At 47.6% G+C, this 21,270-nt stretch overlaps 1 protein-coding gene across 3 annotated transcripts in view; it reads left to right on the plus strand.

Annotated features, from left to right (window-relative positions):
• Nucleotides 1-21,270, plus strand: part of LOC135008994 (E3 ubiquitin-protein ligase TRIM41-like) — a 260,594-nt gene that overhangs the window by 20,547 nt on the left and 218,777 nt on the right. For all 3 annotated transcript variants that reach the window (XM_063952242.1, XM_063952243.1, XM_063952241.1), the window contains exon 2: nucleotides 11,534-11,955. In XM_063952242.1, coding sequence (XP_063808312.1) covers nucleotides 11,536-11,955 — 420 coding nt within the window. In that variant the 5' untranslated portion in view covers nucleotides 11,534-11,535. The remainder of the gene's footprint in view (nucleotides 1-11,533; nucleotides 11,956-21,270) is intronic.

A 21,270-nucleotide genomic window follows, 5' to 3' on the forward strand; every position in this document is an offset into this window, starting at 1 on the left:
CTTCTCGGTACCAGTATAGATAGTGTCCACCTCTATAGTTGGGTCTCTCTCCGCTTGCAGAAGTGCTGTAAGGTACATGTCTTTCTCTAACGTCCTAGTGGATGCTGGGGACTCCGTAAGGACCATGGGGAATAGACGGGCTCCGCAGGAGACAGGGCACTTTAAGAAAGAATTTGGATTCTGGTGTGCTCTGGCTCCTCCCTCTATGTCCCTCCTGCAGACCTCAGTTTGAATCTGTGCCCTGACGAGCTGGTTGCTGTTTAGTGAGCTCTCCTGAGCTTGCTATAAGAAAGTATTTTGTTAGGTTTTTTATTTTCAGGGAGATCTGCTGGCAACAGACTCCCTGCATCGTGGGACTGAGGGAAGAGAAGCAACCCTACTCTCTGCAGATAGGTCCTGCTTCTTAGGCTACTGGACACCATTAGCTCCAGAGGGATCGTACACAGGACGTACACAGTCGGGAGTGACTATGGGCTTAAAATTAGGGTCCATAAAGGTCCAGATTTCGGCCCTATCCATTTTCTTTCAAAAGGAACTGGCTTCTCTTCCTGAGGTTCAGACGTTTGTAAAGGAAGTGCTGCATATTCAGCCCCCTTTTGTGCCACCAGTGGCACCTTGGGATCTTAACGTGGTGTTGAGTTTCCTGAAATCTCACTGGTTTGAGCCACTTAAGACCGTTGAGCTAAAGTATCTCACGTGGAAAGTGGTCATGCTATTGGCCTTAGCTTCGGCTAGGCGTGTGTCAGAATTGGCGGCTTTGTCACGTAAAAGCCCCTATCTGGTTTTCCATATGGACAGGGCAGAATTACGGACTCGTCCGCAATTTCTGCCGAAGGTGGTGTCATCTTTTCATTTGAACCAACCTATTGTGGTGCCTGCGGCTACTCGTGACTTGGAGGATTCCAAGTTACTAGATGTAGTCAGGGCTTTGAAGATTTATGTAGCCAGAACGGCTGGAGTCACGAAAACTGACTCGCTGTTTATCCTGTATGCATCCAACAAGCTGGGTGCTCCTGCTTCAAAGCAAACTATTGCTCGCTGGATCTGTAACACGATTCAGCAGGCTCATTCTGTGGCTAGATTGCCGCATCCAAAATCAGTAAAAGCCCATTCCACAAGGAAGGTGGGCTCTTCTTGGGCGGCTGCCCGAGGGGTCTCGACATTACAGCTTTGCCGAGCAGCTACTTGGTCGGGTTCAAACACGTTTGCAAAATTCTACAAGTTTGATACCCTGGCTGAGGAGGACCTTGTGTTTGCTCATTCGGTGCTGCAGAGTCATCCGCACTCTCCCGCCCGTTTGGGAGCTTTGGTATAATCCCCATGGTCCTTACGGAGTCCCCAGCATCCACTAGGACGTTAGAGAAAATAAGATTTTACTTACCGGTAAATCTATTTCTCGTAGTCCGTAGTGGATGCTGGGCGCCCGTCCCAAGTGCGGACTTCTTCTGCAATACTTGTATATAGTTATTGCTTAAATAAGGGTTATGTTATAGTTGCATCAGGGTTGATCTGATGCTCTGTTGTTGTTCATACTGTTAACTGGGTAAGTTTATCACAAGTTATACGGTGTGATTGGTGTGACTGGTATGAGTCTTGCCCTGGATTCCAAAATCCTTTCCTTGTACTGTCAGCTCTCCCGGGCACAGTTTCTCTAACTGAGGTCTGGAGGAGGGACATAGAGGGAGGAGCCAGAGCACACCAGAATCCAAATTCTTTCTTAAAGTGCCCTGTCTCCTGCGGAGCCCGTCTATTCCCCATGGTCCTTACGGAGTCCCCAGCATCCACTACAGACTACGAGAAATAGATTTACCGGTAAGTAAAATCTTATTTTATTATGCATGGCTACTGTATGCAGCCCTATTATTAAGGGCATGTGATTTAACACTTACAACTTTTTTAAGACGCAGAGTTCTTCAGGATCTTTTTTGACCAGCGTATCATAGTTTATTTTGTGAGCTACATAGCTCCACAAGAAGCATTACCATGATATCGGAAGTGTCAGCAATCATATCACGTGTAGTAGATCATTTTATATCTCCTTCTGTGCTTCACATGGCAGACAGAGATAACATTATAGCTTATTATCTCTGAGAATGGGCCTGCACTGACGGCAAAGTTCCCACCATTGAAAGTAATGGAGAGGCTTTGCGATGCGCTGTCTGAGGTCGCACGCGCATACAGCCAATCAGGTGAGTTCAACGAAGTAGCGCTTCCTGATTGGCTGAAGGGACCTCTGTGACAGGAGTCACGTGGGGTCCCGGCATTCGGGGAAAGGGGTCCCATGTGAAAACATGGGACCCCTTTCAGTCCGCTGGTCCGGGTGTTCGTTTATTTGTTTTGCCAAGTACGAGGATTTATATCTGGACACTGGATTGAGGTGAGTATAATTTTATTCACAGGTACCCCGGATCGTCGGATCAGGAGACGTGGCAGTCGGCGGGTCAACATAGGTAAGTATGTGTGTGTCGTCAGGTGTGCAATAAAGTTTTACTCTCAAGGTGTGTGTCTCCTGTTTTTATTTGGGTATTTTTTTTCCAGTAGAACTACAGGTACCAGCGGGCCCGTTTTTCTCCCGCATGCTGGTACTTGTGGTTCTCCAAGTACCAGCTTGCGGGGGAGGCTTGATGGGACTTGTAGTACTACAGGAAAAAACAATATTCTTGTCATTTTCTCAAGGCTATCAGCCCCCCATCCGCAGCCCTTGGATGGGGGGGACAGCCTCGGGCTTCACCCCTGGCCCTTGGGTGGCTGGGGGGACGGACCCCTTGATTGAAGGGGTCCCCACTCCCCCAGGGTACCCCGGCCAGGGGTGACTAGTTGGATATTTAATGCCACGGCCGCAGGGCGCTGTATAAAAGTGACCCCCGGCTGTGGCATTATCTGTCCAGCTAGTGGAGCCCGATGCTGGTGTAAAAAATACGGGGGACCCCTACTCTTTTTGTCCCCCGTATTTTTTGCACCAGGCGCAGAGCCCGGTGCTGGTTTTAAAAATACGGGGGATCCCCTGTCCATTTTTCCCCCGTATTTTTAGAACCAGGACCAGCTCGAAGAGCCCGAGGCTGGTTATGCTTTGGAGAGGGGACCCCACGCCATTTTTTTCCGTGTTTTTTCCCGTTTTTACCCGTTTTTAAAAAATCGGAACAAAATCCGTCAAATCGGCCGTTTTTCGTCAGCGGGACTGTCGAATCCGTTTTTTATTGAATATGGTCAATTTCGGCACCCACTTGCCGAAATTAATCTTTCGAATTGTGTTGAATTGAAAAACGGCCGAAAAATTGCCGCGATTTGCCGCTAATTGCATATACCCCTATACCTTCTAATGGTGGGGTTTTTTTTGTGTTTTTGTGTCTCTATTCATTTATTATGACTGCCATCGAGTATTTCAGAGAATTGAAAGTAATGGTAATAATGAGTGGTCTTCAGTATGCCGAATGTCGGGATCCCGGCGCACAGTATACCGGCGCCGGAATACCGACACCCGGCATACCGACAGCTATTCTCCCTCGTGGGGGTTCATGACCCCCCTGGAGGGAGAATAAAATAGTGTAGCGCGCCACCGTGCCCGCAGCGTAGCGAGCCCGCAAGGGGCTCCCTTGCGCTCGCCACGCTGTCGGTATGCCGGCGGTCGGGCTCCCGGCGCCGGTATGCTGGACGCCGGGAGCCCGAGCGCCGGCATACCATACTACACCTGTAATAATTGTCTCATGTCCCGCATACAAACCACATGGAGATTGCATGAGGTTTGCATAATGGGGTTGATTCTGAGTCAGATCTGTGTCTTTATGCTAATGCCACTACAAAGCCATTCCTTTCTGTATATACATGCGTCTGTGAACGCTGACATACTGGTTGCACCTTCCCTATGGCAGGTGTTATTTCCCCGTGTGAGTATGTCTTTCTATGTGAGCGGTTCAGCATTTGAGTCTGAATGCAAACTCTTTCAGTGACACTCACATAAGACACGCCATGTTTGTCATATTTTTAGCCACACCGCTCAGGAACACATTTCTGCTGCCGTGTGTCCAACTCTGGGCATAATTCAGAGTTGATCGCAGCAGCAAATTTGTTAGCAGTTGGGCAAAACCATGTGCACTGTAGGTTGGGCAGATATAACATGTGCAGAGAGAGGTGGATTTGGGTGGGGTGTGTTCGAACTGAAATCTAAATTGCAGTGTAAAAATAAAGCAGCCAGTATTTACCCTGCACAGAAACAAAATAACCCACCCAAATCTAGCTCTCTCTGCACATATTATATATGCTCCCCCCTGCAGTGCACATGGTTTTGCCTAACTGCTAAAAAGTTTGCTGCTACGATCAGGTCTGAATTACCCCCTCTGTGTGTACTAAATTGGGACGCATGCGCAGTGTGACTAAGACGCATATGCACACGAAAAACATTGTTCCACTGTGTCTGACACAGAATCAGGCCCTGTGTGTGGTCCCCCTGATACAGCTTTGACCCATTATGTTAAGCTATTGCTTGAGAGAGATCTATTGATGGATCTCTGAGTGTCACAAATTTGTTAACCAAAATAGTAAAAAATTGTTTGACGTTCTCTACTACATTCTCTCCTTTCCAAAGTAAGAGTAATTATTTTCAGATGTCTTCACCACATTATGGAGGCGGTAACAAAAATTATGAAGTAGTCCTAGTTTTACCCACAATTGTCACTGGTATTGTACATGAATAGCTTTTTCTCTAACGTCCTAGTGGATGCTGGGGACTCCGAAAGGACCATGGGGAATAGCGGCTCCGCAGGAGACTGGGCACAAAGTAAAAGCTTTAGGACTAGCTGGTGTGCACTGGCTCCTCCCCCTATGACCCTCCTCCAAGCCTCAGTTAGATTTTGTGCCCGAACGAGAAGGGTGCAATCTAGGTGGCTCTCCTGAGCTGCTTAGAGTAAAAGTTTAAATAGGTTTTTTATTTTCAGTGAGACCTGCTGGCAACATTTGGGGTCGGTCTTTTAGACCTGGTGGCCACGGCAACAGCTGGGAAATCCACGTTTGTACCCCAGGTCGCCTCTCAAAATAAGACGCCGTATTATCAGGCGCAGTCCTTTGTTGGCAAGCGGACAAAAGGTTCCTCTTTTCTGCTCGTGACAGAGGGAGAGGAAAAAGGCTGCAGAGATCAGCCAGTTCCCAGGAACAGAAACCCTTTCCAGCCTCTGCCAAGCCCTCAGTATGACGCTAGGGCTTTACAAGCTCAGGCACGGTGGGGGCCCGTTCTCAATGAATTTCAGTGCGCAGTGGGCTCACTCGCAAGTAGACCCCTGGATCCTTCAGGTAATATCTCAGGGGTACATATTGGAATTCGAGACGTCTCCCCCTCGCCGTTTCCAAAAGTCGACTTTACCGACGTCTCCCTCTGACAGGGAGGCAGTTTTGGAAGCCATTCACAAGCTGTATTCCCAGCAGGTGATAATCAAGGTACCCCTCCTGCAACAGGGAACGGGGTATTATTCCACACTATTGTGGTACCGAAGCCAGATGGCTCGGTGAGACCGATTCTAAAATCTAAAATCTTTGAACACTTACATACAGAGGTTCAAATTCAAGATTGAGTCACTCAGAGCAGTGATTGTGAACCTGGAAGAAGGGGACTACATGATGTCTCGGGACATCAAGGATGCTTACCTTCATGTCAAAATTTACCCTTCTCACCAAGGGTACCTCAGGTTTATGGTACAGAACTGTCACTATCAGTTCAGACGCTGCCGTAGGGATGGTCCACGGCACCCCGGGTCTTTACCAAGGTAATGGCCGAAATGATGATGTTCCTTCGAAGGAAGGGAATTTTAGTTATCCCTTACTTGGACGATTCCCTGATAAGGGTAAGATCCAGGGAACAGTTGGAGGTCGGTGTAGCACTATCTCAGATAGTGTTGCGGCAGCACGATTGGATTCTCAATATTCCAAAATCGCAGCTGGTTCCGTCGACGTGTCTTCTGTTCCTAGGGATGATCCTGGACACAGTCCAGAAAAAGGTGTTTCTCCCGGAGGAGAAAGCCAGGGAGTTATCCGAGCTAGTCAGGAACCTCCTCAAACCGAGCCAAGTCTCAGTGCATCAATGCACAAGGGTTCTGGGTAAAATGGGGGCTTCCTACGAAGCAATCCCATTCGGCAGATTCCACGCAAGAACTTTCCAGTGGGACCTGCTGGACAAATGGTCCGGGTCGCATCTTCAGATGCATCAGCGGATAACCCTGTCACCAAGGACAAGGGTGTCCCTCCTGTGGTGGTTGCAGAGTGCTCATCTTCCAGAGGGCCGCAGATTCGGCATTCAGGACTGGGTCCTGGTAACCACGGATGCCAGCCTGCGAGGCTGGGGAGCAGTCACACAGGGAAGGAATATCCAGGACTTATGGTCAAGCCTGGAGACATCACTTCACATAAATATCCTGAAGCTAAGGGACATTTACAATGCTCTAAGCTTAGCAAGACCTTTGCTTCAAGGACAGCCGGTGTTGATCCAGTCGGACAACATCACGGCAGTCACCCACGTAAACAGACAGGGTGGCACAAGAAGCAGAAGGGCAATGACAGAAGCTGCAAGGATTCTTCGCTGGGCGGAAAATCATGGGATAGCACTGTCAGCAGTATTCATTCCGGGAGTGGACAACTGGGAAGCAGACTTCCTCAGCACGACCTCCACCCGGGGGAGTGGGGACTTCACCCAGAAGTCTTCCACAGGATTATAAACCGTTTGGAAAAACTCGACAGGTATTGCGCCAGGTCCAGGGACCCTCAGGCAATAGCTGTAGACGCTCTGGTAACACCGTGGGTGTACCAGTCAGGGTATGTGTTTCCTCCTCTGCCTCTCATACCCAAGGTACTGAGATTGATAAGATGGTGAGGAGTAAGCACTATATTCGTGGCTCCGGATTGGCCAAGAAGGACTTGGTAACCGGAACTTCAAGAGATGCTCACGGAGGATCCGTGGCCTCTACCTCTAAGAAGGGACCTGCTCCAGCAGGGACCCTGTCTGTTCCAAGACTTACCGCGGCTGCGTTTGACGGCATGGCGGTTGAACGCCGGATCCTGAAGGAAAAAGGGCATTCCGGATGAAGTCATCCCTATCCTGATCAAAGCCAGGAAGGATGTAACCGCAAAAACATTATCACCGCAATTGGCGAAAATATGTTGCGTGGTGCGAGGCCAGTAAGGCCCGACGGTGGAAATTCGACTGGGTCGATTCCTACATTTCCTGCAAACAGGAGTGTCTATGGGCCTGAAATTGGGGTCCATTAAGGTTCAAATTTCGGCCCTGTCAATTTTCTTCCAAAAAGAACTAGCTTCAGTCCCTGAAGTTCAGACGTTTGTAAAAGGGGTACTGCATATACAGCCTCCTTTTGTGCCTCCAGTGGCACTTGGGATCTCAATGTAGTTTTTTTTTGGATTCCAAAAGTCACATTGGTTTGAACCACTTAAATCTGTGGAGTTAAAATATCTCACATGGAAAGTGGTCATGCTGTTGGCCCTGGCCTGGGCCAGGCGCGTGTCAGAATTGGCGGTTTTATCCTGTAAAAGCCCTTATCTGATTTTCCATTCGGACAGGGCGGAATTGAGGACTCGTCCTAAGTTTCTCCCTAAGGTGTTTTCAGCATTTCACTTAAACCAACCTATTGTGGTGCCTGCGGCTACTAGGGACTTGGAGGATTCCAAGTTGCTGGACGTAGTCAGGGCCCTGAAAATATATGTTTCCAGGACGGCTGGAGTCAGAAAATCTGACTCGCTGTTTATCCTGTATGCACCCAACAAGCTGGGTGCTCCTGCTTCTAAGCAGACGATTGCTCGTTGGATTTGTAGTACAATTCAGCTTGCACATTCTGTGGCAGGCCTGCCACAGCCAAAATCTGTAAAAGCCCATTCCACACGGAAAGTGGGCTCATCTTGGGCGGCTGCCCGAGGGGTCTCGGCTTTACAACTTTGCCGAGCAGCTACTTGGTCAGGGGCAAACACGTTTGCTAAATTCTACAAATTTGATACCCTGGCTGAGGAGGACCTGGAGTTCTCTCATTCGGTGCTGCAGAGTCATCCGCACTCTCCCGCCCGTTTGGGAGCTTTGGTATAATCCCCATGGTCCTTTCGGAGTCCCCAGCATCCACTAGGACGTTAGAGAAAATAAGAATTTACTTACAGATAATTCTATTTCTCATAGTCCGTAGTGGATGCTGGGCGCCCATCCCAAGTGCGGATTGTCTGCATTACTTGTACATAGTTATTGTTACAAAAATCGGGTTATTGTTGTTGTGAGCCATCTTTTCAGAGGCTCCTTCTGTTATCATGCTGTTAACTGGGTTCAGATCACAAGTTGTACGGTGTGATTGGTGTGGCTGGTAATGAGTCTTACCCGGGATTCAAAATCCTTCCTTATTGTGTACGCTCGTCCGGGCACAGTATCCTAACTGAGGCTTGGAGGAGGGTCATAGGGGGAGGAGCCAGTGCACACCAGCTAGTCCTAAAGCTTTTACTTTGTGCCCAGTCTCCTGCGGAGCCGCTATTCCCCATGGTCCTTTCGGAGTCCCCAGCATCCACTACGGACTATGAGAAATAGAATTATCGGTAAGTAAATTCTTATTTTTTCTGTTATTATTGCACTAGAAAATATGTGAAACCCCTTCTCCCCAATAAATACATTGGCCCTCATTCCGAGTTGATCGCTCGCAAGGCGAATGTAGCAGAGTTACACGCGCTAAGCCGCCGCCTACTGGGAGTGAATCTTAGCTTCTTAAATGTGCGACCGATGTATGCGCAATATTGCGATTACAAACGAGTTAGCAGTTTTTGAGTAGCTTCAGACTTACTCTGCCTGTGCGATCAGTTCAGTGCTTTTCGGTCCTGGCTGACGTCATAAACACACCCAGCGTTCGCCCAGGCACACCCACCGTTTCCCCGGCCACTCCTGCGTTTTCTCCGGAAACGGTAGCGTTTCCAGCCACACGCCCCTAAAACGCCGTGCATCCGCCCAGTAACACCCATTTCCTGTCAATCACAATGCGAACGTCGGAGCAATGAAAAAGCCGTGAGTAAACTTACTTTCTTCATAGTAAAGTTACTTGGCGCAGTCGCAGTGCGAACATTGCGCATGCGCACTAAGAGAATTCTCACTGCGATGCGATGAAAATCTCCGAGCGAACAACTCGGAATGAGGGCCTTTGTACGTTTTATTATAATAAAATACCAATTGCTATTTTTGGATCGGTTGTACGCATACACACAGTACAGTTATCTGGGCTATCTGTTGTTATTAGGCAGATCGCCTAGATAATTGTTTAACATTTGCTCATCATTAGAATTGAAACACTTTCCACTAAAAGCCCAGGTCCGAACTGGGTAATTGAACAAGGGTTCAAAGCCATGTCACAGCAGGCTGGACACGGATTAGTGGCGGGTCTTCCTCTCTGCTGGCACTTAGAGATGACATCAAGCGCCGGTGGTCTGGCTCTCCATAGGCATTTAACGGGACCTGGGTCGTCCGTTTATACTGCAGCCTTACCTGGGTCCGACCCTGGTAGCTACCTGATCCCTATTTTCTGGTCACTGGATCCGGGTTATATTTTAGGGACCCTTTTCCAATGGGCTGCAACCCAGGGTGACACAGCAGTTAAAAAAAGAACCATATAGCAGCGCTAGTGTAAAAATAGAAGGATTGAGTACCAATTGGTAATATTTAATAAACCATAAAAGACGCTTTTCTAACATGAACAAACACATACATATAAAAAATCAAATAATGCTAAAAAGGGTCACATTAAAACTGCCTTCTCTGTGTGATCTGTTCCTGTTTAATATAGACTGGGTAGTAGATAGGTGTAGAATTTATCATGCACCGACAGCGCAGTCCTACAGAGTTATTTACCACATTTTCTCCGCTGGAGGTAAAATCCCTTGAAATTGACTCTTGAAAAAGTCCGTAATTGCGGGTCCTCACTGCATCGCGGTGTCCTCTACACATAAAGAGGAATGGTGGTAGTCCTGTTATTAATAATCACCACAGTACTTTTGTTAATAGCAAAGTCCAGTCCTGGTCCGGGCACACTCGGGCAGTTGTCGTTCAGAGGGATAGTGACCCCAATAGCCTCCTTTCTGACTCGTTTCGCTGCAGGTCCTTCAGCTTTATCAAAGGTGGTTTGTGCAAGAAATGTCTAGGTATTTATACCCTTCATAATAACCAAATGGTTAACAGCTGTTCACTCAATCCTACTCGTTTTAAATCAATAAAAAACAGTTAAAATATACTTAAACAATGTGTTCCTAGGACAGACTCATTTCATGAATAGTAATGATATATAAAATATCTCCTTATAAAGTTTTTTAATTTAAGAGTTAAACACAGAATAAGACACCCTTCAACTACTTCCGGGTTAGAGGTAGTATATATTTCTGTAGTAGTTACACCAATCCTTATAGTAACAGAATATCTCATAAATCTGGCCGTTCTGCAACAGATAATCCATAACTTAATTATGTCATTATTTCAAAACAAACAGTATCCATAATATAAAGCTCGTTTTTAACTTGAATTGTGAGAATCCCGATCTTCTTTTCCGGGTCCTATCTCTGACGTCACTTCCGCTCATTGAACCGCACGCCGCGGCTACCGAGTGGAGTGGTGGAAGTTGTCTCTTACATCAGCACCGTCCTATAACCCGGAAGTTGCGGATTCTGCACCTTACCACACTTCCGCCAAGTGAACCGCATACAGCGGTCACCAGGGGTTATTGCAGTTACCCAGGTTATTGCAGCAGTGTCAAAGGGGTATTATTTTCTGAAAGCACTGTATGTAAATATATTGTTTATCACTCTTATCATTTCTAGATTGTGTCCATTCTTAGTTGATGTGCCACATGATTAACTTTTAAAGTGTTTTACAATTTAGGGGTATATTCAATTGAAGTCGAAAGCTGCCGTCTGTCGAAAAGACAGCAGCTTTCGACTTTTTTAGGTCAGAAGGGGTTCCGACCTATTCAATCTAACCCCAAATTATTTGACAAGTCGAGGAATTCGACTTGTCGAAAAGCACGTGGATCGGCGCAATAGATGCCGATCTGCGTGGTTGTGTCGAAAACTATAGGTTTTGGCCCCCTTTTCAACATCTCAATTCGACTTTAAAAAAAGTCGAATTGAGATGCGGGAGCAGAGACGGGGGAGAGCTGCAGGCAGATGGGGGAGAGCAGCGCCGGAGGATGTGTCACAGCCGCCGCTCACAGCAGCGTCCACCCGGCTCCAGCAAGCGAGACCTCGCTTGCTGGACCCGGGCGGACGCTGCCGTGAGCGATGGCTGTGACACATCCTCCGGCTACGCTGCTGTAACGCTGCTAGCCCCCGTCTGCCCGCGACTCTCCCGCGTCTCAGCTCCCGCATCTCAAATCGTCGGAATGGACCCGACTTCAGTTGAATATACCCCTAAATGTGCAGTCAGTAAGTATCAACCTAAATTCCGTTCCCCGCATATTGATCATTTCTGGAAACCGTTGCTCATATTAACTATTTCTGATTCACTGTAAATAATACATGTGTTTCTTTCCTACAGTAATGGCTATGGCAGTCAGCAATCCTGTTAAAGAGTTAGAGGATGAAGTGACCTGTCCGATTTGCCTTGATAGCTTCAAAGACCCGGTCTCTATAGAGTGTGGACACAGCTTTTGCCGAGCATGCATCTCTCAAACATGGAGAGGGATCCGCAGCAATTTCTCTTGCCCCCAGTGTCGAAAAATATCCAAGTGGAAGTTTTTTAGACCCAACCGTCTTGTGGAGAATGTAGTGGAAATTTCAAACCGTTTGCTTGCTGCAGGTGAAAACAAAGAGCATGGGAAAAAGTGTAATAAGCACCAAGAGCTGTTGAAACTTTATTGTCAAGTGGATGCAGAAGAAATCTGTATAATATGCAGAGAATCAGTGTATCATCGGACTCATGCGGTAATACCAGTAGAAGAATCCACAAGCGAATTTAAGGTGACGTATAATAAAGGCAAAGCTTTTACTGTGCAAAGTCACTTTATTAACAGATTACAGTGAGTGCTGGGTAAAAATAAATAAAAATTGGCTAATATATATAACTTGCCCTTTATGCCATCATCCTAAAACTATTGTATCTAAATTACATTTTGTAAAATTGTACCCACCAGTTGGAGAAGACTATATGTCACAGACTGAAATCAAGTACTTCCAAAATATTACTCCTGTAGGTTTAAACATAACTTTGTGTATGTATGTATATACATATATATATTAGAGAGAGTTATTACAGTTGAGAAAAGATGTCACTAACAGGTCACATAAATTAATAGAAAAACAGACACACAGTCTGTATGTCCAGTTCCAACATTTCAGTCATATTAAACAAGGATTTCCTCATAAAAAGTGTGTGTGTGTGTGTGTGTATGTATATATATATATATATGTGTGTGTGTGTGTGTGTGTATATATATATATATATATATATATATATATATACTGCTCATAAAAATAAAGGGAACACTTAAACACTTGACTTAACTCCAAGTCAATCACACTTCTGTGAAATCAAACTGTCCACTTTGGAAGCAACACTGATTGACAATCAATTTCACATGCTGTTGTGCAAATGGAATAGACAACAGGTGGAAATTATAGGCAATTAGCAAGACACCCCCAATAAAGGAGTTGTTCTGCAGGTGGTGACCACAGACCACTTCTCAGCTCCTATGCTTTCTGGCTGATGTTTTGGTCACTTTTGAAAGCTGGTAGCATGAGACGGAGTCTACAACCCACACAAGTGGCTCAGGTAGTGCTGCTCATGCAGGATGGCACATCAATGCGAGCTGTGGCAAGAAGGTTTGCTGTGTCTGTCAGCGTAGTGTCCAGAGAATAGAGCCGCTACCAGGAGAGAGGCCAGTACATCAGGAGACGTGGAGGAAGGCCGTAGGAGGGCAACAACCCAGCAGCAGGACTGCTACCTCCGTCTTTGTGCAAGGAGGAACAGGAGGAGCACTGCCAGAGTCCTGCAAAATGACCTCCAGCAAGCCACAAATGTGCATGTGTCTACTCAAACGATCAGAAACAGACTCCATGAGGGTGGTATGAGGGCCCGACGTCCACAGGTGGGGGTTGTGCTTACAGCCCAACACCATGCAGGACGTTTGGCATTTGCCAGAGAACACCAAGATTGGCAAATTCGCCACTGGCGCCCTGTGCTCTTCACAGATGAAAGCAGGTTCTCACTGAGCACATGTGACAGACGTGACAGAGTCTGGAGACGCCAAGGAGAACGTTCTGCTGCCTGCAACATCCTCCAGTATGACCGGTTTGGCAGTGGGTCAGTAATGGTGTGGGGTGGCATTTCTTTGGGGGGCCGCACAGCCCTCCATGTGCTCGCCAGAGGTAGCCTGACTGCCATTAGGTACCGAGATGAGATCCTCAGACCCCTTGTGAGACCATATGCTGGTGTGGTTGGCCCTGGGTTCCTCCTAATGCAAGACAATGCTAGACCTCATGTGGCTGGAGTGTGTCAGCAGTTCCTGCAAGACGAAGGAATTGATGCTTTGGACTGGCCCACCCGTTCCCCAGACCTGAATCCAATTGAGCACATCTGGGACATCATGTCTCGCTCCATCCACCAACGCCACGTTGCACCACAGACTGTCCAGGAGTTGGCGGATGCTTTAGTCCAGGTCTGGGAGGAGATCCGTCAGGAGACCATCCGCCACCTCATCAGGAGCATGCCCAGGCGTTGTAGGGAGGTCATACAGGCACGTGGAGGCCACACAAACTACTGAGCCTTATTTTGACTTGTTTTAAGGACATTACATCAAAGTTGGATCAGCCTGTAGTGTGTTTTTCCACTTTAATTTTGAGTGTGACTCCAAATCCAGACCTCCATGGGTTAATAAATTTGATTTCCATTGATAATTTTTGTGCGATTTTGTTGTCAGCACATTCAACTATGTAAAGAACAAAGTATTTAATAAGAATATTTCAGTCATTCAGATCTAGGATGTGTTATTTTAGTGTTCCCTTTATTTTTTTGAGATATATATATATATCCCCTTGGCTAATTCATATATATTGAATTAGCCATGGGGCTTACAGTAGGCTTGAAGCACCAGGGTTAACAGCCCGGAGCTATTCAATTCCTGCCTCAGAACACTATCCACGTGGACATCTATTGGGAATAGTAACCTGTGGTGAGCGAAGAGGAGCAAGCCACCATGCTGGAAGTGGGTACATGTTTCAGTGTTCTGAACAAGTTAAGTGATGTTCTGAATCAGTTTAGTTATGCTAACCCAGGGGTACCATGTTCGGAACTTGAACCATAATTTGCTACTTCACATTTGGTTACATTTCTTTTCAAAGAAATAGTACCATATCCGCTATCTGCAAGTCTTGTGGCGCTGGCTTGGTAATGAGGGAGTCAATAACTATAAAACAATTAGTCCAAGGTTCAACAGATCCAATGGGCCAGGTAGTCATGGCCCCTAGATTTTGCTGCCTGGCTACCAGATTTTGGAGGGAAGCAGCAGATCCTCTTCAGCCCCAGCGGAGATTTTTGAAAGCGTGACTGTATTGTGGCGGCCATTTCTTGCACAGAAGTGCATGTGCTGAGTGTCTGTTCTGGCCTGCGCTGACTGCTGTCTCCAAACTCTAGCTGCATAGAGATCTCCAATAAGAGGGTCTATGCATACCACAGGGTAGTATTGTTTGCCCAGGGGGGAGGGTGCGGAGTGTTTGTTTGCCTGGAGAACTCCCTTATCTATGTGGCCATGGGGGTTGGTTGCACGTGTGGGTTAGCTGCTCATTAATGTGGCCGCGGGATGGGGGGGTTGTTGTCTGCCTGGGGGGTAGCTGCACTGAAGTGTGGATGTGGAGGGCTGGTATGACAGGGGGTATGTGTGGACGTGGGGGGTTGGTTTATCTGGGAGTGGGTGGGGGGAGCTGCTCAGTAATGTGGCTGGGTGGAGTTTCGGTTATTTTTTTAGGTACGTGGTCTAGCTCCTACACTTTCCTTCTGGTTCCTAGATTTAAAAAAATAATGTCAAGCCCTGAATTAGTTATTTACTGAACTTGGTTCTTTTAAGATGTGGTGGTATGCCTCTCGGCCAGGTGCTCCATATCTTTTACTTGTGTTAAACTGTAAATACGAGACTTCCGGTTCCGGCTGCTATGAGAACGGCAGCGTGAGGGGAGAGCTCCGTGCTGCCCGCCGAACACAGCATCTTTTACAAGGCTTATAGCCTCCAACTGCCCCTGCAACAGCCTCCCCGCCAGAGCCGAGTGCCGGGACCGCTGTATGGAGCGGTATTTAACGCCCGCCATGCCCAACAAAAAGAAAGAGAAGGAGAAGCACCGCGCTGAACCCAAGATGGCGCCGGACGCCGGAGCTCCACTGCCTGCTCCCCCTTCCTCACCTGTTGCGGATCTACAGGGCTTGCCAGAGGCTCCTATACCTCCTACCCCGCAGGTCAGTGTCTCCCCAGCTGTACCCCCAGGAGACCAGGTCCTTTTCTCTCCAGCAGCACCTGTCACATATAATGACATGGTGGGAGTGATCCGCATTGCTATAGGCCCCCTTCTGCAGGCTCAGACAGCTGATATAAGCAAGCAGATAGCACACTTATCACATAGAGTTCTTCAAACTGAACAACGTGCATGAGAGTTATTTCATGATGTATCTGTGCTCAAGCAGGAAGTGCAGCTTGTAACTAAATCACATCAGATTTGCAATAAACTCGACCTTGAAAATCGATCGCGCAGATCGAATCTCCGTGTAATCGGTCTCCCAGAAACCCTCAAAGGCACCTTTCTACGTGTCACCTTGCCGGAACTCCTCGGCATCTCTGCTGCATGTCAGGATCTGGTAATTGAGCGTACACATAGGATAAGGGCTCTGAAAACACATGATGGTGCCAGACCCCGGGTGGTGCTTTTTAAATGTCTCAATTTTCTACACAAGGAGGTGATCTGGAGGGCCTGTCGCAAAGTACGCAATATTGCCTGGAACTCTCATAAGATTCTAATATTTCAGGATTATTCTGCGGAACTTTCTAAAGCGAGGAAAGCCTTTTCTCCCCTCTGTTCTCATCTCATACAGCGTAATAGAAAGTTTTCCCTACTGTATCCGGCACGGTTGCGCATTTATTCTGGCACTTCCTTTACTGACTTTCTCTCTGTGGCGGATGCCGAGGCCTTTTTGAAAGAAGAAGATGATGCTGCTGCTGCTGCGTCTGATGACAATGACGAAGATTGACACTGTTTGCTCTCCGACTCCTTTTATTGTGCTTTATTCAGCTGCACACCTCAGATGCCTTGCTGTTTATATGCTGAAGCTGCCCTTCTATTGCAGGGGCGTCTACTTTCCCGTCTCTAGCTGTTGGCGGGATCGGCGAGGACCCGCTCTGTCCTCAATATGAACTCTGATTGTGAACTAATGTACCCTGGATGTCTTGTTGATGTCTCTTTGTTTGTTTTCGTTTCATGTTGTTTGTCCTATTTCTCTTAAGTACCCTGCTGCTAGTCGGAGGGTTACTTTTATCCTACCTACAATGCTGTCTATATGGTACAGATAATTCTAACTGTACCACACTGTTCCCCCTTTCATCTCTTTCTCTTTTCTTCTTTCCTTCTTTACCTTTCCCAGTTTACCCCTCTCCTAATAGATCAATGCCACTGAATTATCATATGTTTAGAATGTACCGACTACATACTTACCATGCTTCTTATACCCAATGTCAGCTGTTAAATTAGGTTCCTGGAACATTGGTGGGATTAACTCACCACAGAAAAGGAAGAAAATACTGTTATATTTGAATAGAATGAAACTTGATATTGTTTATTTGCAGGAAACACACTTAGTGGGCGCTGAAATGCTAAAGCTTAATGCCTTGAAGTGGAAGGTTCTTGCATCCTCCCCTTTTACCTCCAAAGCCAGAGGGGTGGCGATATTGGTCAAAACTACTGTCCCGATTACACTCACGTCTGTGATTGATGACCCTGAAGGTAGATTTATAATTTGCAAGGTGATGCTGGACCGTTGTCCGTATGTACTATGTAATGTGTATGCCCCCAATACTAAAATACCACTCTTTTTGCGCCAATTAACGCGCATCCTTGCACCGTTTCATGATGCCCCGCTTCTGTTAGGTGGTGATTTCAATATGGTCACCTCCCTTCACCTGGATAAGCAACTGCCATGCACTAGAGGCGCATCTTTACCTAAACATGGTATATCTTGGTTTACACAATCTTTACAACTGTTAGACGTCTGGAGATCTCTGAACCCCATAGAAAAAGATTATGCAGCACACGGAAACCTATCCAGAATAGATTATGTGTTTATTTCTGATACATTATTGCCCCATGTGCTTAGAGTCATGATTGAACCTATTGTGCTCTCTGACCATGCGGTGGTATGGATAGAATTGAAATTACGCACTGAGAGGAGCACATTTTGGTCTTGGAGATTCCCTTAATCCCTGTCCCACTCCCTCGCCTTTAGGAAAAAAATAGAATCCACCTGGGATTCCTATTGCAGTACCAACTCGGAGACCCTTTCGAGCTCGCCTCAAATGTTTTGGCAAGCCTCGAAAGCGGTTCTTAGAGGGGAGATTATCTCTCATACATCCCAAACGTATAAAGCTTTCTCTAACGTCCTAGTGGATGCTGGGGACTCCGTAAGGACCATGGGGAATAGACGGGCTCCGCAGGAGACAGGGCACTTTAAGAAAGAATTAGGATACTGGTGTGCACTGGCTCCTCCCTCTATGTCCCTCCTCCAGACCTCAGTTTGAATCTGTGCCCGGACGAGCTGGGTGCACCTTAGTGAGCTCTCCTGAGCTTGCTAAATAGAAAGTATTTTGTTAGGATTTTTTATTTTCAGAGAGATCTGCTGGCAACAGACTCTCTGCTACGTGGGACTGAGGGGAGCGAAGCAGCCCTACTCACTAGAAGATAGGTCCTGCTTCTTAGGCTACTGGACACCATTAGCTCCAGAGGGATCGTACATTGGAACGCACCCTTGGTCGTCCGATTCCCGGAGCCGCGCCGCCGTCCCCCTCGCAGAGCCAGAAGACAGAAGCCGGCGTGAGAAGCAAGAAGACTTCGAAATCGGCGGCAGAAGACTCCAATCTTCATCTGAGGTAGCGCACAGCACTGCAGCTGTGTGCCATTGCTCCCACACTAAACCCACACACTCCGGTCACTGTAGGGTGCAGGGGGGGGGGCGCCCTGGGCAGCAATTGGGAACCTCATGGCAAAAAGCAGCATATATACAGTTGGGGACTGTATATATACATGAGCCCCCGCCATTATTTTACACACACAATGCGGGACAGAAGCCCGCCGCTGAGGGGGCGGGGCTTCTTCCTCAGCACTCACCAGCGCCATTTTCTCTCCACAGCTCCGCTGAGAGGAAGCTCCCCAGGCTCTCCCCTGCAGAATCACGGTAGAAAGAGGGTGAAAAGAGAGAGGGGGCACATAAATTGGCGCAAAAAACAGATATACAGCAGCTACTGGGTTAACACTAAGTTACTGTGTGATTCCTGGGTAATATAGCGCTGGGGTGTGTGCTGGCATACACTCTCTCTCTGTCTCTCCAAAAGGCCTTATGGGGGAACTGTCTTCAAATAGAGCATTCCCTGTGTGTGTGGTGTGTCGGTACGCTTGTGTCGGCATGTTTGACGAGGAAGGCTATGTGGAAACAGAGCGGGTACAAATGAATGTGGGGTCGCCGCCGACACCCGATTGGATGGATATGTGGAAGGTTTTAAATGATAATGTTAATTTCTTGCATAAAAGGTTGGATAAAGCTGAAGCCTTGGGACAGTCAGGGTCTCAACCCATGCCTGATCCTACAGCGCAGAGGCCGTCAGGGTCTCAGAAGCGCCCACTATCCCAAATTGTTGACACAGATATCGACACGGATTCTGACTCCAGTGTCGATGGCGATGATGCAAAGTTGCAGCCTAAAATGGCTAAATTCATCCGCTACATGATTATAGCAATGAAAGATGTGTTACACATCACAGAGGAAACCCCAGTCCCTGACAAGAGGGTTTATATGTATGGGGAAAAAAGGCAAGAGGTGACCTTTCCCCCTTCACATGAGTTAAATGAGTTATGTGAAAAGGCTTGGGAATCTCCAGAAAGGAAACTGCAGATTTCCAAACGGATGCTTATGGCGTATCCTTTCCCGCCAACGGACAGGTTACGCTGGGAATCCGCCCCAAGGGTAGACAAAGCTTTAACACGCTTATCCAAGAGGGTAGCCCTGCCGTCACAGGATACGGCCACCCTAAAAGATGCTGCAGATAGAAAGCAGGAGGGTATCCTGAAATCCATTTATACACATTCAGGTACCCTGCTAAGGCCAGCAATTGCGTCGGCCTGGATGTGTAGTGCTGTAGCAGCATGGACAGATACCTTATCTGAGGAACTTGATACCTTGGACAAGGATACTATAATACTGACCCTGGGGCATATAAAAGACGCTGTCCTATATATGAGAGATGCCCAAAGAGACATTAGCCTACTGGGCTCTAGAATAAATGCTATGTCGATTTCTGCCAGAAGGGTCCTGTGGACTCGGCAATGGACTGGCGATGGCGACTCAAAAATGCACATGGAGGTTTTACCTTATAAGGGTGAGGAATTGTTTCTGGACGGTCTCTCGGACCTGGTCTCCACAGCTACGGCTGGAAATTCAAATTTTTTGCCATATATTCCCTCACAACCTAAGAAAGCACCATATTACCAAATGCAGTCCTTTCGCTCACAGAAAGGCAAGAAAGTCAGAGGTGCGTCCTTTCTTGCCAGAGGCAGGGGTAGAGAAAAGAAGCTGCACAATACAGCTAGTTCCCAGGAACAGAAGTCCTCCCCGGCTTCCACTAAATCCACCGCATGACGCTGGGGCTCCACAGGCGGAGCCAGGCCCGGTGGGGGCGCGTCTCCGTAATTTCAGCCACAAGTGGGTTCACTCACAGGTGGATCCCTGGGCTATAGAGATTGTGTCTCAGGGATACAAGCTGGAATTCGATGTGATGCCCCCTCACCGTTACCTTAAATCGGCCCTGCCAGCTTCCCCCATAGAGAGGGAAATAGTGTTAGCTGCAATTCACAAATTATATCTCCAGCAGGTGGTGGTAAAGGTTCCCCTCCTTCAACAGGGAAGGGGTTACTATTCGACAATGGTTGTGGTACCGAAACCGGACGGTTCGGTCAGACCCATATTGAATTTAAAATCCCTGAATATATACCTGAAAAGGTTCAAGTTCAAGATGGAATCGCTCAGAGCGGTCATCGCAAGCCTGGAGGAGGGGGATTTTATGGTGTCTCTGGACATAAAGGATGCTTACCTTCTTGTCCCCATTTATCCACCTCATCAGGAGTATCTCAGATTTGTGGTACAGGATTGTCATTACCAATTCCAGACGTTGCCGTTTGGTCTGTCCACGGCACCGAGAATATTTACCAAGGTAATGGCAGAAATGATGGTGCTCCTGCGAAAGCAAGGAGTCACAATTATCCCATACTTGGACGATCTCCTCATAAAGGCGAGGTCCAGAGAGCAGTTGCTGATCAATGTAGCACGCTCTCGGGAAGTGTTACAACAGCACGGCTGGATTCTGAATATTCCAAAGTCGCAGCTGATTCCTACGACGCGTCTGCCCTTCCTGGGCATGATTCTGGACACAGACCAGAAGAAGGTTTTTCTCCCGACGGAGAAGGCGCAGGAACTCATGACACTGGTCAGAGACCTCTTAAAACCAAAACAGGTGTCGGTGCATCACTGCACGAGAGTCCTGGGAAAGATGGTGGCGTCATACGAGGCCATTCCCTTCGGCAGGTTCCATGCGAGGACCTTTCAATGGGATCTGTTGGACAAGTGGTCCGGATCGCATCTACAGTTGCATCGGCTGATCACCCTATCCCCCAGGGCCAGGGTGTCTCTTCTGTGGTGGCTGCAGAGTGCTCACCTTCTCGAGGGCCGCAGATTCGGCATTCAGGACTGGGTCCTGGTGACCACGGATGCAAGCCTCCGAGGGTGGGGGGCAGTCACACAGGGAAGAAATTTCCAGGGTTTGTGGTCAAGTCAGGAGACTTGCCTTCACATCAATATCCTGGAACTAAGGGCCATATACAACGCCCTAAGTCAAGCGGAGACCCTGCTTCGCGACCAATCGGTGCTGATTCAATCAGACAACATCACCGCAGTAAACAGGTATTGTACTGTGCTCAGTCCTATGTTCATCTGTAGATGATGATGGTCTATATATGGACAGTTTTCTGTGTAATTGA

This window comes from Pseudophryne corroboree, chromosome 2, assembly GCF_028390025.1.
Source record: "Pseudophryne corroboree isolate aPseCor3 chromosome 2, aPseCor3.hap2, whole genome shotgun sequence".
Classification (NCBI taxonomy): domain Eukaryota; kingdom Metazoa; phylum Chordata; class Amphibia; order Anura; family Myobatrachidae; genus Pseudophryne; species Pseudophryne corroboree.